Source organism: Thamnophis sirtalis, unplaced genomic scaffold, assembly GCF_051295495.1.
Source record: "Thamnophis sirtalis isolate CommonGarterSnake01/CBP01778 unplaced genomic scaffold, rThaSir2_p1.2 scaffold_1, whole genome shotgun sequence".
NCBI lineage: Eukaryota > Metazoa > Chordata > Lepidosauria > Squamata > Natricidae > Thamnophis > Thamnophis sirtalis.
In genome coordinates, this window is record NW_028261381.1 from 43,896,864 (window position 1) to 43,915,214 (window position 18,351).

The window sequence follows — 18,351 nt, forward strand, 5'->3', positions numbered from 1 at the left end:
TAGCACATACAAAATTGTAAGATGTCAACTTAATTAATTTTCTTATAAATATTTTAGAAAATATGTTCTATTGAATGAAATGAAATGTACTTTTAAGAAAGCATACTCAAAATTAATAGATAACTATTTCTAATAAATATGGACAGTAGCTGAAACACATAAAATAACTTCATTAGTCATAGCTAGATAGCACATTTCTGCTTAACACAGCATAATTTCAGAGCACCCTTACAGAAATGTCAAAACAGGTTCTTAAATAGAAAATTTTGTAATTCATAAATTCATATCTGCCTCCTATAATATCAGACAGTTGATATATTCTGTACATTCTGAGTCACATCCCGTCATCAAGGAACCTGATAGAATCCAGAAAAGGAATAATTCTCTGTCACAGTGCTGACCTAATTAAACAACAGCCTTCCATCTTCAGAGATTCAAACAACCCTAATTTTATTTTCCTCACTGTTCAACAGCAACCTTTTTTTTTTTTAATTCGGGCAATGCAAGACTCCCAACAAACTCTTTTACGTGGGGACTGTTTGGGGGAGTGTATGAGTATGCGTGATTCGGAGGACCTGCCGGGAGTTGCGGGGGCCACGGGGGTGGTTGAGGGGACCAGAGACACGGGAGAGGGTCGGGGTATTGCGGTCGTAACAGGGAGGGGCAGATACGGCGGGGACTTTAGGGCAGGCCATTACCGGGGAAGGAGGGTTCGCTACATTACAGAGATCCCTCCTTCCGGCCCTAGGAGTCCCACTCCAAGACCAGATGGCGCAAGTAGTCAGGACCCTGGTCTCAGGCTGTTGTCGCTAAATGCCAGGTCTGTTGTACATAAAGCTCCTCTCGTCCGGGACTTAATTTTAGACGAGAGGGCAGACCTGGCATGTATTACTGAAACCTGGCTGGGCCCAGAGGGAGGAGTCCCCCTTGTAGAGCTGTGCCCAGAAGGATTTCAGGTGCTGCATCAGCCGAGAGCCCAGGGAAGGTGCTATTAATCACCCATAAAGCCCTACATGGCAGTGGATCTGGATACTTGAGAGACCGCCTTCTGCCAATTACATCCCTACGACCGATAAGATCTCATAGATTAGGCCTCCTCCGTATTCCATCGGCCAGCCAGTGTCGGCTGGCAACTACAAGGAGGAGGGCCTTCTCAGCAGTAGCCCCGACCCTTTGGAACGAGCTCCCCGTGGAGATTCGTACCCTCTCCACCGTCCAGGCCTTCCGCATAGCCTTGAAGAACTGGCTCGCCCGTCAGGCCTGGGGATAGGATAGTTACCCGCCCGAATGATGAGTGTTTGTTGTTTGCTATTTTATTACATGTTTTGTCCTACTGTCTGTATTCCCCTTTCCCAGTTTTTGTGTGAGCCGCCCTGAGTCCCCTCAGGGAAAAGGGCGGCCTACAAATTCTAATAAAATTCTAAATTCTAAATTCGTGAGTTACCCGTTTACATTTGCATCCGACAAAGCAATTCCAGATACAAAAAATACAAAACCGAAGCCAGACGAAAGACCCGGGACAACGCGGGGTTCCCTAAACATAACTGCATCGATGCCAACGCAGGTAAGAAGGAGGGAAGAGAGACACCGCGGAAAGGTGAGGCACTTACCTCTCCCACTCGGAGGCGGTGGTGAAATCCGTGATCTCGAACACTTCGGACTCCGGCTGTGGAAAAAAATAAAATAAAATAAGGAAGCAGCAAGTGAAGTACCGAGCGGACAAAGAAAAGGGTTAAAAAGCACCGGCACCGCAGCGCCACTTTCCCGCTAGCCCGAAAGGGGAAGGAGGGAGGGGGGCTGAGGGGGTTTTAACCCGGCGAACGAACCTCACTGTCGGCCGCCATCTTGAGAAGCAGCGTCCCGAAGGGCATGATGGGAGGGAGACAAGACGGCGCGCGGCGCGGCGCGGCACGTGGCACAGCGGCATAGGGGCGGGAGTGTGGGGGTGGGGAAACCTTCCTGAGGGCCGGAGGGTCTGAGGGAAATTTGGTTTCCCCCTTCTTTTGTTACTGGGTCGCCGTATTGCGCGGGACAAGGGGAGGGGGGGGGTCCTGTTTAGGCTTGGGATGAAGAGGCTTGTGGAAATAGATCTTGGCGATCCGTATTGTGTTGTCGAGATAAATTGACAACTGCAGGAATGTGATCAGGGAATCAAGTTCCAGTGGCTGATGTCCTGATGTTAGTTTATTGCCGCAAAGATGAGAAAGTCGATTGGGGGAAACTGAGAGGGCAAGAGAAAAAAGAAAGTGCTCCTGCGTTTAATCCTGTGGAAAATTAAGATGGGGTGCACTGTTTCCTCTGGGCCTCACAAAATGGGTGGCTGGTTTTAAATCATCCTAGGAGCTTCTTGTTTTTTGGTAAAGTTTTTTTATTTTTTCATTTTCATAACATGTAATCACATGTATACTATTACATAGCATCGTATTGTATTATTAAATGTTTACAACAATTCCTTTTACCATCAACTCCCAAAAACAATTATTGGCTCTTCTTCTCTCCATACACCATATTTGTACCTTATCCATCACTTTCTTCTCCCTCTCTCATCCCTCTCCCTACCTCCTTTCTTCCCTCTGTCATCCTTCCCTTCTCTACTTCCCCTTCCTCTCTCCTTCTCTCCCCTTTTCACTCCTCATTTCTCTCCTCCTCTTCCCCCTTTCTTGCCCTCCCTTCTTCCCTTACCTCGCCTTTTCTTCCCACTCTTCATCTCATTTACTTGGTGTATTTCAGCTTCTGAGCAAGCTCCATTTTGTGTTGATGGTATTTATAGTTCCTTTTCTATATACATATTTCTATATACATATTTCTATATACATTTCTATATACATATTTCATTTTTATATTATATTATATTATATTATATATTATAATACACCCCCAATTTGTGATTCTGTCTTTTAATCTCAATAGTTTCCCATTGTAGGTGTATTTCATGTTCCCTCTCCATTTTTCCATATCTTGGATTAGTTTATCCTTAATTATATAGAATAACAAGCAGTAAACATCTCACTTTATTCATCATCTTAAAAGTTCTATATATATATATCCATGTTTCATATATTTTAACCCATGCTTAGTTGTCCTTCTATTGTCATTTTTAGTCAATTCACAACTCAGTTTAATTATCATGTATAAAAGTGAATCACAAACCTCTGCTTTACAATCTCCCCATATCAGTTTCATATTTATCCATATTCCATAAATTTTGGGCTTTGTTTAATTATCTTTCCATTATTACATTAAACCAGTTAGCAACTCCATTTTATTGTCATATTTAGGAATAAAACCCTTATCTTGCTTTATATTTTCCCATATCTAGATGTCTGATTTTTCCTAGTAAGGCTTTTGTCCCACTTCTCTGTTCCTGTCTTTTCCACTCTCCACTCTCATCAATTTTTCCCAGGCCACCCTCAAAGGATATTATGCTCAAAATATATCAATTGGAACAAGCTTACAAACAGCCAAAATCGGGTACGTTTCTCTTTTGCCTCCTGCTTTTCCAAATTCTGATTTATGGAAGTTGCTTAATTAAACCCTCCCGCACAGTCAAGGTTAAGTTATCCATTATCAGTGAGAAGTGCTTTTTTTATTATATTAGTGGAAAGAAATTCAAACACAGTAAAAGTAAATTCTTCGGAATATTTGGTTTCTACTTCAAATCCAAAACCAAATTTAGAGTTTATAATTGAGTGAGTTTGTCACTTCTCTACTTTCTATCTTTTTGTCCACAATTGTTTCAAGCAAATAGCTTTTGGGGGGACTGGTGTTTCAACCATCCATTTTCCTTTTTTTCTTTCTTTTTGAAAAAGTCCCGATCTGACCATCAATATTATTTATGTTCTCAAATTTTCTTTGCCTTTTCCAGGTTTGATTTATGGCTGTGGATTAGATGAATTTTCTTACCGGTCTTTCATCTCTTCCACACCCTCCTGTTTCATTTGCTCTGACAAAAGCCAGTATCTTGTCATCCATATTGCAGACTGTTCCCCCGACTCCGATTCATAGGCGAAGGACCTGTTGCCTTCCTCTGGGTCTGATGAGATGCTGCCCTTCTTTGCCTCCCTCCGGGGGGGGGGGGGATCTGATCCAAAAAGGATCTCAGAGATGATTTGTCAGACAGGGTTCATGTGAAGCTCTTAAGGGCCCACACACCCCAAGTCTGTCCAGCTGAAGTATTTCCTGTTGACTCCTAGTCATCCTAGGAGCTTCTATAAGGGACGGTGGCTTAGTGGATAAGATGGTGAGCTTGTTGATCAGAATGTTGGGAGTTCAGCAGTTTGAATCCCTAGCGCTGAGTAACGGAGTGAGCTCCCTTTACTTGTCCCAGCTTCTGCCAACCTAGCAGTTCGAAAGCAAAGGTCGATTTCTACCGTTCGCTCCAGATCGGGAAAACCAGTAGTGGTGGCAGTGGGAGGCTCCGCCCACCTGCCCGGATGCTTCTGCGCATGCATGCACGAGCAAACCAGTATTATAATAAATTGAAACCCACCACTGTTTGAAAGCATGTAAAAATGCAAATAGAAAAATAGGAAACACCTTTGGTGGAAAGGTAACAGCGTTCCGTGCGCCTTCAGTGTTTAGTCATGCCAGCCACATGACCACAGAGACGTCTTCAGACAGGGCTGGCCCTTAGCCTTTGAAACAGAGATGAGCACTGCCCCCTAGAATCAGGAACGACAAGCACATGTGCGAAGGGAACATTTACCTTTAGGAGCTTCTATGTGGTGAAACAGAAGTGGACCCTGATGCTGAGGCAATGGAGACTAAGCCCTGTTTTTCTCTGTGCCACTTCAGTACTGTACTTAACAAAAAGTGGTCTCTAATCATACACAAATTCAATAGGTAGAAGATAGGTTTCCTTTTAAGGTTTATTTCAATTATTTATGAGCAACAGATAGGTAAATAAAAACCATGCTTTATCTGTGTCTGTGTCTCCCTCCTACACACACACACACACACAACACAGCTACATCTATCTGCTTATTAATTAAGGCCACATTTGAGTTTCCCAATCTAGATATTGAATGGCAGGGCCATTCACTTTTTTTTTTTTTTTGTTTATTTTAGAAAATTTATATTGCTGCCTATTCACACATAGTGACTCAAGATGGCTTACAGGAAACATTTCAAAGAGGATTCTGACTCATGGGATGCAATTGAAACAAAAGTTAACAGAATTAAAGTGCTTGAAATAATAAGGATAATAGGACTGAGATTACAGTATGTACTATGGTTGTGAAAACAGAGATCTTGGCAATGTCAGAGTAAGTACCTGTATTACTTAAACCTAGAGTTTGGAGATCATAGAGTAAACAGAGCCAAGGTTCTGAATGGTAAAACCTAGAGAAACAAAAAAGGGAGAAGACTACATGTTCAACTCATTTATGTTGTAGTGGTAAGATATCTGAAGTCATATTTTTTTCAAATTTCAAAAGCCTGCCAATATTCAATCAGCAAACATGTTTAAGAGATAATTTAAGATTTTTTTTGCAAATAAAGATAATTTCTTTTTATCAAGTTTTCAGAAAGCATTCATCTTCTCATGGTTACTCAAAAATTAAGTGAAATAATACATTTTATGTGTGATGTATATTCTTAGAATTTTGCTTCAAACCTCAAGCATGTTAATTCCAAGATCTAGATTTCTCATTTGCTTTCCCAGCCCAGCTAAGCCTCTTTGTTCAGTCATTCACTGTACAAAATCCTCGAAGAGAGTTACCTTGGTGACAGCTTGTAAACTAAACAGCCAGAACCTAACTCTCAATATCAGAAGGATTTGTGCTGAGAGAAGAAGGATCTTCAGAGCTCAGCAGTTCTACAATCATGTTTCTTCCTTTATTGCAAGTCAAGAACCAAATTGAAGGTAAGATAGAATTTCAACATCTTTATTTTTCTTCCCTGTAAATAAAATTCAACAGTGTATAGGACATGTCAACAAAAAAGCTGCTTTGATATAAAATTTACTATTACTGCAATTACTACTATTGACCTACAGTATTTAAACTATGGTATATAATTTTAATTCATCCATTGTATTTGTGATACAACAGGTCTATGGATTCTGCTAGAATGATATTTATTAGTTTTGTTAATAATACCTAAAACTATATTTATTGGTGATGTAAGTGGAATTTGGAATATTTTAATCTCCCTTGCTAGATGAAAATTTGCATTGGACTGCTTTTCAATTGGTAGGATGAGTTACAACTAAGAAATATACTTTCTACTATTTCCACCTATTACTTGAATATGGATATTGTAAATAGAATAAAGGAGACAAACAGCATCTTGAGTTGAGTGAGCTTGCCACCGGAATCTTTTTTATAAAATTTCAGCTGACAAATGCAATATAAAAGGAATGCCCCATTGTTTGGAAGCCCATTGTGTTCATTCTTTTGTATCTCCATTTTTTATTTTTATGCAGTTTTTATTATTTTTATAAATAACTTAAAAGTGGACAAACATACCTGATACTATTTCCTCCACCTATTTTTCCCACAACAACAATTCTGTGAGGTGTGTTGGACTGAGAGTGAATGAATGACCCAAAATCACCCAACTGGCTCACAATTTCCAGAATTTCACTGTATATACTTTTTGGGAATTCTACAAATGGTAGAATTTGTACACAATAATATTGTGCCCTAATAATTGTTTGGATTCCATTTTGCATTCACTTAGCTTTTAAGTGGTTTAAACTAAAACAGTGAATGTGTTACATATACCAGTTTTGTACTTTTTTGTTCCACTAAGCCTGGATTCTATACATTTTAGGCATAGATAAATGGCTGCTTTTATTGTGGGTTCTTCTTCTTTCCATTGTAACTTTTAGAAAGTAAAGTAAATGTGTTTTATTAAGGATTGTATTTAATTCACATAGGAAGTTTCTGGTTGAAATATTAATAACAATTTTCTATTATTTTCTGAAACTTACAGAAACTTTTTGACAACCTATCAAAGCAATACAACTTCCTCCACTAAGAAAGAACATTAAAAAGACAATGATGCTAATGATCTTTCACATATTCTGAACTCTCATTCACCATTCAAGAAGATTGACCTCCAGGCAGATGTTCAGCAGGAGGGATGCATTAACCGTTTATCACACCCTCAGTCTTCTCTGTGCATTTGGGATACTCATATTCATTACTCAGAATAATGTTGCATAGTTTATGGCTACTCCAAAGCCCAAGAAATTGAATTCTAGTCAAAATGCAACAGATCTGAGGCATATCTACTAATTGTACAACTCTGAGTGATCTCTGAGAATAATAGTTGTGGTTTTGTGATTTTGATAGTTCTGATAGTAGTCAGAGCCCAACTGAAATATTTCCTGAAGTAAAAGAATCAGAATGTTAATCCTTCAACACAAATATATTTTTAACTCTGAGTGTGCGGGGAAAAAGATTTAATAAGTAAGAATAGCCCTAAATTAGATTAAGCAAAGCAGAATCATCAGAGTGTACACTTACAACAAAAGTGTAAAAAAGTGCTGGAAGTGCTGTTGCAAGCAAAGCTAACAAAAGATCATGCTTTAATGACTTAGTAGGTCTTGAATCATCTGTACCACTGTTTGCCAAACAGATGGTTTGAATAGAAAATGTAATTGAATCTGAAACTGCTGAAAGCAAGATTATGCTTGCCCTAAAGAAAGAGCATGCTGTGTAACATAAACCAAAGCTTCAATATTTTTGCTCACAAGAAGAGTGGCAGATATAAAGGAAATAGCAACAGATATCTTTTAAACACTAAACTGTGTACCAAAATGGCTCAGAAGTTAATGATTTGGGGCAAGAGCTCCATCCAGCATCAAAATAAGATAAAAAATCCTATTTCTCATTCTTTAGGATTGCCTCACCAAGAGACTAAGATATCTTCAAAACTTCAGAAAAATAATCTCCAAGAGGAGAAAAAATGCTTCCAGCATAATGATCAGAGTTCTACAAAGCAAGTGTTTCCCTGTATTCCTCCAAATTCTGTTACTTTGAGAAAAACAATGTCTCCATTGCCTGTTGGACAAGTACAATCCCCAGTAGACCATTTGAATCTGAAATACAGTGACATGTTTGAGGAAATACATTCTAATGACAAAGGTCCTGGCATTTATGAAATGTTTGGGACTCCGGTATATTGCCGTAAGCCTGATGGGTGTGGTGAGAATAAGAGTAACAGGAATGTGCGTTCTGCTCCAACTGGATGGCATAATGATATGAAATATAAATCCAACTGTTTCAATGGGAAGAAGGGTAGCAGAATAAAAATTCCCCAGAAGAAAACATATTCTAAATTTCATAAGGATGTTAGTATTAAACCAAAGTTGAAGGAGAAGGAAGTTGCACCAAAAAAGGCGTCCAAGTTAACAGGTTGCAGTCTAGAACAAGGCAAAGATGTGACACTCTCTTTTGCTGGTCTGCAGATTCAGCCAAAAGAGAGCACTGAGTCCATTTGTGAAGATACCGATCAGCAAGCTCAGATTTCCATTGAGTTTCCTGAACTTGCTAAGCAAAACAAAGTATTTCCTAATTCAGGCTTGTCACCAATTGAAGAAGCATCATTGGAATATACATCAGATAATTATGATGATGGAAATGAAGATAATGCTTTTCCTACGAAAGCATTTGCCACCAATGTTCAGGAGTTACTTTGGCCAGAAGTTAAAGTTCATGCAGAATATGCTCCTTTCTTAAGCTGTGTGAAAAATACAAATGAACCAAATAATGCAAACAACAGTAGGACTTTAAGGGATGGAGAAGAAACAACAGCTGATTGCCTTGTGGAGCAGGAAACAAGCCAGATTTTACACTATGAGTATAATCAAAAGCTGTCCGCATCCTTTTTTACAGACCAAATAAGCTCACCTTCTCTAGAAAATATCAGGGTAGCAAATATGACAACTGCATGGACTTACTATCTTGCAAACTCAGTCTCTCAGTCATATACAAATATGTTTGATTATAAAGATTATAAGGATGTAACAGCAGACATATTCTGTTGCTCAGTTGCTCAACTGCTTTCTCTGAGTGGGACAGATGGCAACAATTCTAGCTCAATGACCAGAAACATAAATGTGGAGGCACAAAGTGGAGACTGGAGAATAGCAAAAGTTAAAAATAATAAGGTAAGCAAGCACCATAGCATTCTACATTTATAATATTACGGATAGTCTAATATTTAGCCTTTGCTGTACTTTAGTTTCCACATTTTTCTTCTTATTTGTTCATTCTTAGAGCAAAATGGGCTCTTCATTCTTTTAGATCTCTTTTTAAAAACCTTAAAGCATAAGAATTTGTTTGTTGGATCAAACTAATAACATCTTTCTAGTCCAACAGATAACCTGATATGTTCACACACTAAGCAGGGCAAGGAGATCATGATCCTTTGCTGTCTTCAACATCTGATGTTCATTTTCTTTATTTAGACTATATTTGTAGTTACTTTTATTTTATTATTTAAAATATTTATATAGCTACTCTGGGTGGCTCCCAATCGAATTAAATTAGGAAATTTATTTAATCATTTTTTGACAATAAAACCATGTGCCTCTGAATAATAATTTCAAATTGAATAGTAGCAACTTCAGTCAGTCTCAGGGCTGTGATATGAGAAGCAGAAATTCTTTCCAATTTCAGATATTGTGGTTTAGACTTTACAACATGTAAACATAACTCTCAAAACAACTGATAAACCATCTGTATTTATTTTCTATTGTTTCTCTAGCAGTGTTCTGTTTTTCTGCCATAATTTGCAGAATCTTTGTCCAGATTTCATGGGATATGAGGAAGGAAATCCACTTTTACATGAAACTGCATTTTCAGAAAACAGCTTAATTAACCAAGAGTCTGTTTTGTGGACCAAAGGTGAAATCCTTGGAAAAGGAGCATATGGCACAGTAAGTTATATTGAGTCTGACTGCATTTTGTGTACTGTATTTGAAATATTTTAATATTTCCTTTTGAACAGAATATCTCAAAATGGTGCACAAACTTAAAAGATACTGAGATATATTAATACATATTAATTTGGAATCAAATTAAGCTTCTGAATATTGTTAAAACTAGAGAGATCTCTCAACAGATTTCTTTATGTAAGACAACTAGTAATTAATTCAGTTGATTTTGTACATCTTCTGTTTGGAATCTAGCCTTTGACTAAATATCCTAGATATACAAATGTTTACATGTATAGCCTATTAAGGAATAACATCTCCATAACTGATTTAAATGGGAGTTGAAATGAGCAAAGTATTTGTTTGCTTTTTCGTTTAATTTAATTTATATAGCCGCTCATTTCAAACAAGTAATTATGGGGAAATAAGGTGGGAGACTAAAAGCGGGCCATTCCTTGGCAAGACAGGAACAATGTTACACACTGGTTTCACATTCCAGATCCTGGATCTCAGTCCCCAGACCTAATCAGAAGACAGACAATTAAAACACAGAAAGAAATTAAATACAAATAGCAGCCAAGAGATAACTATAATCTGACAGTATCAGTGTAACCAGGAAATGGAACCCTTTACACACTCAGAATCCCAGTCCCAGACACATATCCAGGGCTTCAAGACCCTCCAAAAGGCCAGTAAAGTCAAGTATCCTAAACTCAAGTGGGAGGGTGTTCCAAAGGGCAGATAGTACAGCAGAAAAAGCATGTTTCCTGGTTCCTGCCAGCTTGATGGGCCCTGGTCTATGCCCATCCTGGATGGGGAAAAACAACTGGGAGTTTTTCCAGGTTGTTGTTATTCACTGCCAAGTCCAAGGTAATGAAATATTGTCTCTGTGCAACCTAATTGTGGAGTAACACATGATATTGGCAGGTGTTAGTGTAACTTGGTTGGGTGTGATCATATGTACCTCTATTTGATGCCCTATTTCAAAGGTGAGAAGTTGCAAGAGTTGCAAGAGGCTATGACTAAAGTAGGGAGAAGCTAATGATACTGCTAATGTATCAGCTTTCCAACAGCAGCTTTCCTGACTAGCTAGTCTCATCATGGGGACTCTTCCAAGTTATTAGTCCTGCGAGAGAAGTTTCAGACACAATGCAAACTGTGGCTTTCAGAGGAGGAACTGCACCTACGACTGCATAGATCCAACTACATGTCAATTCCTAGGAAGCATTGATCAGCCAGGTGGGACATGGATCCAAAACATAGAAGGCAGCATGGCACACTGGCTGCATTCCTCAGTATTAAGAAGCTCAAACACTTTTCAATTAACCAAGCAAGATCTTACCACAATCACACATTAGAGCTGTGTGAAAGACCACCTCTGTATGATTCCAAATGACTTTTATCTGACATGCCTTGAAAACTCCTCACAGAGGCCCTGCATGGTTTATCCAATAAGTACCGAGTCACCCTAAATGGGCCACCTTTCTATCCACAGATCCAACAGGAACATATCCATTGTATATTCACCCTAGGGATAGAAAGGCAATATGCCTTTGAATAATAATATGCATATTTTGCCATTTTTACTGCAAAAGACTTGGCCCATGCTCAGTCAGATGCATATTACACCTCCTTCAAGTCTTGGGAAATAGGAGTGGTTCTTCTTTCTGAGTGAGAAGTTATGGTTGGTGATTATGAGAGAAGAGGGACCAGACCTGTAGCATCTGCTATACATGATGGAGCCTTCTCCCCCATGTTTTCTACCTTTCCCTGATGTTTTTACATGATCCACATGAAATCCCTGGGAAAGGGATAAGTAATCAGTATGTTGATGATATCTACAGATCTCTTCTATAGTCCATTGTGAAGATGCTATGAATATCCTTGGTGCTTGGGACTGTCAAATCAGCTCAGACTGAATCCCAACAAATCCCAGAGTTATTGTTCATCAGAATGAGTCATCTGGCTCATTGCCTAGTCCAGGAGTTGGCAACCCGCAGCTCTGGAGCTGCATGTAGCTCTTTTGTCCCTCTGCTGCTGCTTCCTCCTTTCATCCCTCTGCTGCGGAGAGAAGTGGCCGCTGCCACTGCTGTTGCTGCCTCCATGGCCTGATTATTCTTGCAACACCTCGCACAGCACAGTGAAATTTAGCACATTTCACCATGGGGGAGACGGGGTCCTCTCCTCCTCCTGGCACCCATTACAACACAGAACCACAATGCAACCTTGTCCCACTCGCCCCTGGCAACAGCAGCGGTGTTAGCCATGGCATAGGTTGGCGCAGAGAGCAGGTTGCACGTCTCCGTGAGCAACCCAGCACCAACAAGGGCTGGAAGAAGCAAGAGATGAGGCACAGGCGAATCAGAATCACACAGAGAGGCAAGAGACAGATAGATACAGAGTGAGGGGTGTGGGGGTGGGAAATGAGTCCAAATAGCTCTTTGAGTGTTTAAGGTTGCAGACCCCTGGGCTAGTCTAATGTTAGCCTGGATTGGGTCACACTGTCAGACCTTTCAGGTCTACCAGTTAAGAGGTTGAATCAATATTGTTGCTGTAATGTTTTTTATTTGGGTGTCATATAAGTTGTAACTTTCCTTGAGACTTTGATTTGGCAGGATAGAAATGAAACACATAATAGAACTGTACAATTATAGTGTCATAAAATGACTGAATCAGAAGATGCCATTGAGTCTAACTTCCTATTCAGGAGTAAAAACCATAGCACTTTTGACCAATTTTTATCTAGCATCTCCCTATGTAAGTGATTCTTTGAACTGCTGTTTGACATTTAGGAAGAGGGGCATTTGGACTTCTAGTACTGAAGTGATTAAGCTGAATTAAATTAAAAATATAATTGTTTATTGGTTCTACTTCAAAATGATCTGGTTTGATATTTAGGTATACTGCGGACTTACAAGCCAAGGACAATTAATAGCTGTGAAACAAGTAGCACTGAATGCATGTGACCAAGCTGGGAATAAAAAGGAATACCAGAAACTGCAAGAAGAAGTTGAGATTTTGAAAAACTTAACACACATCAACATTGTAGGGTACTTGGGAACAAGTTTAGAAGATAACATAGTAAGCATCTTCATGGAATTTGTTCCTGGTGGTTCCATTTCCAATATTATTCATCGCTTTGGGCCACTGTCAGAAATGATCTTTTGTAAATATACAAAGCAAATTGTACAAGGAGTTGCATATTTACACAAAAACTGTGTGGTCCACAGAGATATTAAAGGAAACAATGTTATGCTTATGCCTAATGGTATAATCAAACTCATAGACTTTGGATGTGCAAAGCGCTTAGCGTGCGGGAGTCTGACTAATCCACATAGTGAACCACTGAAATCTGTACATGGCACTCCATATTGGATGGCACCAGAAGTTATAAACGAATCTGGCTATGGAAGGAAATCAGATATATGGAGCATTGGTTGCACTGTTTTTGAGATGGCCACTGGAAAGCCACCATTGGCTGCCATGAATAAACTAGCAGCCATGTTTTACATAGCTGTTCATAAAGGACTTATGCCTTCACTACCCAAACATTGCTCAGACGAAGCAGTTGATTTTTTACATCTATGTTTAACAAGGTAAGTGATGGTATACCTAAAATTAGAGTTTTATTCACATTAAAACACATAACAATCAGGTTTATTGAGTTTGAGCTCCTTAAAAAGATAAAATAGTAGTTTATATATCACAGTTCAATCACAATTAAACTCACATAACATGTTAATCTTTTCTGACCTTTGCAGTTAGGATTGAGGATAAGCCCCTTCTATACAGTGCAAGCTTATATATCCTTCAGTTGTGTATCATGTCTTCCTCAAAAGCCTCTGGGATACCTGTCAGGTAGTTAGTTCAAATCTTTTTATAGGCAGGAATGTGCCACTAATTTAATATATGGGGATCCTTGGCTCTTTAGACATTACTGATTTGCAATTCCCTATGTTCCATCCTATTGGACGTACTACCTAGAATTGTTGTAGGATATAATGACAGTTAAAAGGCCATAGGTCCCTCACCCAATTCTATGTAAATAATTATCTCCCCTCCCCTCTGTACAAGCATACTTAATACTCTTCCTCCCATTTCCCCAACAAACCTGTGTGTGAGAGAGGGGCCCCAAGTCACCCAGTAAGTTTTCATGCTCATGGCACATCTAGAACTGTGTTCTGGTTTCTAGTCCAGCACCTTCACTATTGTATCAAATTGATTTTCCAAAACCTAGTTTTCCTCCAGCGTTGCAAATGGATTTCCTTTGAAAATAAGAAAAAATCCCTTCTCCTCTCTCCCTGTAATCATCTTTGGGTCCATAGATTGATTCAGAAAACTCCTAAAATTTCTAGAGATGTGAGAGCTTCAGGGACCAAAGAAACATCTCCTTGCCATAAATTACTTTTTAGCAGAAAATTACCATGTTGTGAGCCATGTTGGCTCAGTGGTTAGAATGCAGTATTGCAGGCTGACTCTGTCCACAGCTTGGAGTTCAATCCTGATCGGCCGAGGAATGACTCAGCCTGCCCTCCTTCCGAGGTCAAATGAGGACCCAAATTGTTGGGGCCAATATACTTTGTAAACCACTTAGCACTATAAAGCATCATTAAATGGTATATAAGTCTAAGTGCTATTGCTATATTCCATTTAAGACTAGTCAAACTTGTTTACCTGCCTATCTTGTGAAAGTTAACTTTTGAAGTAAGTATAATCTTTATTGTCATTGTACTTAAATACAACGAAATTGGTTGAAAGCAAGTTATGATAAGACAGGTCCTACTAAGAAGATCCATTCCTATGAAACCTTTGAAGATGTCCTTAAGATTTGTGTAGGATTACGCAGGGAGAGGTGAATCTTCCAATACCAGAATGATAAGTTGTAAAGGATTTAAAACATATTTCTTACAACCATATTAATTTCCAAACTGTTTTCAATGGTAACCTCGGCTACTGTGTAGACCATTTTTATGCAATGTCAATATCACAGACTCTTCTGATACATATCCATCTGAAAAGAAAATAAGAGAACACTGGTAATATGAAAACTTTAGTTATCATTTAAATAACTACCAGGAACCAGGGTAGTTGCACAGTAGAAAACATACTAGAAAACATTGTCATAACTGAATAAATTATTTGTTTTGACAGCTGGCCATATGGCATTAAATTTAAAGTTTCTTAGCTACATAGGAATCTTCGTTATCACTTTGTGGAGAAAACCAAGTTTGATTTTACTTTACAGATTTGTATATGCATAAAAAGGATGAGAAACAAATTTAATAAACTTAAGTGCATGAACTTCAGTTCAAATGCTGGATAATAATTATCTTAAAACATTAATATCAATATAATTTTGTTTAAACATAGAACTTGGGGCAATGTAAATACTTTGGTGTAATTTCCCAGAGCATAGCACTATCTTTTTGGCTACATTTGAATAGACAGAGCATTTATTAATGCAACATACTCTAAGAACCAGATGTACATCTTTCAAAGAAGTTATTAAACAGATAAAAAATCATGAGTAACATGGTTTGTACCAAAGGTTTTATTGCCTTACTGTTAATTTGTTTTTTTTTAACACTTCATGCAGGGACCAACATGAGCGGCCTACTGCCTTAGAATTGTTGCAGCACCCTTTCATAAGAAGAAACTCATGAAACCTTGCAATGCTTCTATCAAGCAGCTATAAACTGTTTTGTTTGGGAAAATGTCTTCTAAATTGAGAAACTATTGGCATAAAACTTGTAAAAGTTGCTAAAATAGTAAATCTTTACCTTTTCTAAATGAATTTCATACAAAGGATTTAGCAAGTGAGTGTGTGTTTGTGTGTGTGCATGTAAATAAGTTCAAAACCTATCAGGCTTTTATTTTATTTTACTCAAAACAATTCATATTTCTGCCTTCCCACTCCAGTGGAGCCACTTAAGAGACATATAAACTTTTGAAGCAACTTATAACCCTAAGCTAAAAGTAACTACCTTTATAGTCCTGGACAAAAACAAAAATATTCTCAAAAAGTTTTTTGAGTCTAAAAGTTTATGCCAGAATCTAAAAGGTTTGAGAATACTTTTAAATTATCAGCACACAAAGTATTCCTGATAATCTCAAATTTTGGTTAAGCAACAGTACTTTCCAAAACCTATTGTATTATATGTAAATGTGGGAATGCTAAACCACAATCCAGTGTAAATGTCCCCAGACATAAATCCTTTTATATTAACCATTGGATCACCACTGTAGTGTCTATTTGTATATGTTAAGCAATATTACAGATAGATGGAGCTTGTTACTCATCTCTATATTTATCAAGATAGGCAGCTCCAATGAAGTTCAAAAATTATTTGAAAAATTTGTTAAAACAACATTCAAATATATTGCAAAGTTCATTTAACTTTTCTATTTCAGGATATTCTGAGACATGCAGCTAGTCTAAGCTGCCTTTTTTAAGGCAATCTATTCACCTGCTCATTTGCTATTTCTTGATTCATCCTCCCTCCCTCCCTTTCTACACACACACCTAAGCCCATGTATGAATAAGCCAACCTTCAAATTTTTAATCAATTTTTATCTCCAGGTAAGACCATTAAAAATGTCACCTATAGATAACATGATCTGCATTTTTTATAGTATTTTGGGTAAAATACCAGTAATTTGAGGGTATGTTTGGCTGCAATGTATACTTGTCACTTTGAATGTACATTAATCGGCATACATTAAAAAGTAATTTTGTTGCATACAGCTCTCAAAGGGTCTCCACCTCCAATATATACAACATGAACATGACAAATAAATACAAAATTATGCATATAAACACATATATGGCGTGGAGAAACAACAGTCTAGTTAAGATGTATACATGTACATGGCGAGAAAAACAAAGTTTGAAAATTTACCAGACAGATGGTATAGGGAACAAAGCTGTTACAGAATCTGGTAGTCCTGCTAGAAATACTTTGAAACTTCTTCCAAGAGGGGAGCAACAGAAACAGACCATGAAGTGGATGTGTAGGGTCTCTAGCAATGCTTTGAGCTCTATGCACCTAGTGCTTATAAGCAGTATCCTGAATTTTCTCAGCTGTCCTTTACCTCTCTGTATGGACTTTCTCTCTGAGGCACTGCTGCTACCAAACCAGTGATGCGGTTTGTTAAAACGCTCTCAATTGTGCCTCTGTAAAAAGTGTCCAGGACAGGAGAAAGATGTGCTCTCTTCATCTGACTCAGGAAATGCAAATGCTTCACACTTTACTAAGGATGATGTGCGGAGAGACCAGATTGTTAGTTATCTGCACTCCAGAGACTTAATACTGACCACCTCTAAAGCTGCATCTTTGATACTGAGTGGAATATGACCATGCCAGCTTTTTCTAATATATATGATGATCTCCTTTGTTTTGTTAACATTTGGAACCAGGTTACTTTTATTACACCAGTCCATCAGAGCCTTCACCTCTTCCCTAGAAGCATCTTCATTGTAGTCCCGGATAAGACCCACCACTGCTGTGTCATCTACATACTTCACAATATGATTTGTAGCAGATTTGGCACAGCAGCCGTAGGTCATCAAGGTGATCAGTAGTGGACTCAAGACACAACCCTGTGGGGAACCTGTATCAAGGAGATTGGTATTTACTCGAATTTAGTTATATTAAGAATTGTTTTAATACTATGCTACAAAATGCCTGTTCTTCCACCTGCTTGCAAATGGAATAACAGTTTTTCTCACTACCTTTAGCTCCTTTTTTATGTATCTTTTGGTTTTCGTTGTAAACTTCTTCACATCTGAGTCATCCTGTCCTGCAGTTGTCCTGTCATCCTCCATTTCACTCAGATTTACATCATTGTCAGCATTAATATGCATGGTGATAGCAGTGTTCTACCTTGTTTCTTGCTCTATAAAACATTTTTTCACTGTTTTTAGCAAATGTAGCTTTACAATGAAATCTTTATGAATTGCAGTAATCTGGAAACAAAGAACCTAGTTAAAATTATCATCTGCAGATTTGGTATCCTTCCTATATTGCTTCCTATGTGGAAAGTCAGTAATTGAGAAACATGCAGATTTATACAGAATAAGAAATCGAACTCCCCTTAATTTCACATTAGCTTTTTTGTACTAAATATACCCTCATCTAGAAATTGGCTGCCTTCCATCTTTCATACTCGAAATTGGCAGTGAATTATATTTTTTTTTAAAGATCTCTGTATTTGGAGTCTTACAGTTTCTGTATGTTAAATATTTAAAATGCTTCCCAAAATCATATAAGCCAGTTGTTCGGATTCATTTTAATGCATAAAGAAATGTTATTGCATGCTTCTGGAATTGACAAGAGGAAATAAGTTTCTTCTGAAGTAAAATATTTTAGGCTAGTATTGTTCCCTCACATAGCAATGGATATGCCAGTCCCAATTCTGCTTGTAACTTGAAGTCTGCCCATAATTTATTCAAGATTAAATATGAG

The 18,351-nt window shown here is 38.2% G+C and overlaps 3 protein-coding genes and 1 long non-coding RNA gene across 5 annotated transcripts in view; 1 reads left to right on the plus strand and 3 right to left on the minus strand.

The window, feature by feature from the left end:
• RAB3GAP1 (RAB3 GTPase activating protein catalytic subunit 1) overlaps positions 1–1,873 on the minus strand; it is a 28,712-nt gene extending 26,839 nt beyond the window's left edge. For both annotated transcript variants that reach the window (XM_087711150.1, XM_087711144.1), the window contains exons 1-2: positions 1,827–1,873; positions 1,611–1,666 (exon numbers count right to left, since the gene is read on the minus strand). In XM_087711150.1, the coding sequence (XP_087567276.1) occupies positions 1,611–1,666; positions 1,827–1,871 (101 nt within the window). In that variant the 5' untranslated portion in view covers positions 1,872–1,873. The remainder of the gene's footprint in view (positions 1–1,610; positions 1,667–1,826) is intronic.
• Positions 1,874–5,208: 3,335 nt separating this feature from the next.
• On the minus strand, positions 5,209–7,177 carry LOC148049387 (uncharacterized). The gene is made up of 3 exons (XR_015696101.1): positions 7,044–7,177; positions 5,720–5,898; positions 5,209–5,340 (listed from the first exon to the last, which is right to left on the minus strand). It is a non-coding gene; the product is annotated as an uncharacterized LOC148049387 (long non-coding RNA).
• Positions 7,178–7,657: 480 nt separating this feature from the next.
• Positions 7,658–15,694, plus strand: MAP3K19 (mitogen-activated protein kinase kinase kinase 19). Its single transcript, XM_014055034.2, has 4 exons — positions 7,658–9,118; positions 9,749–9,889; positions 12,785–13,482; positions 15,483–15,694. Exons 1-4 carry the CDS (start codon positions 7,658–7,660, stop codon positions 15,547–15,549), a joined length of 2,367 nt encoding a protein of 788 aa, XP_013910509.2. The 3' UTR covers positions 15,550–15,694.
• CCNT2 (cyclin T2) overlaps positions 13,522–18,351 on the minus strand; it is a 34,896-nt gene continuing 30,066 nt past the window's right edge. The window contains exon 10 of the mRNA XM_014055037.2: positions 13,522–14,897. Within this exon, the coding sequence (XP_013910512.2) occupies positions 14,821–14,897 (77 nt within the window). The 3' untranslated portion in view covers positions 13,522–14,820. The remainder of the gene's footprint in view (positions 14,898–18,351) is intronic.

Bases quoted from the DNA above. Each gene is read 5' to 3' on its own strand.
- MAP3K19 (XM_014055034.2), top strand. From the start codon at position 7,658: ATGCTGTGTAACATAAACCAAAGCTTCAATATTTTTGCTCACAAGAAG. The intron at 9,119-9,748 runs GTAAGCAAGCAC...CATAATTTGCAG, and splicing joins CAAAAGTTAAAAATAATAAG to AATCTTTGTCCAGATTTCAT. The intron at 9,890-12,784 runs GTAAGTTATATT...TTTGATATTTAG, and splicing joins GAAAAGGAGCATATGGCACA to GTATACTGCGGACTTACAAG.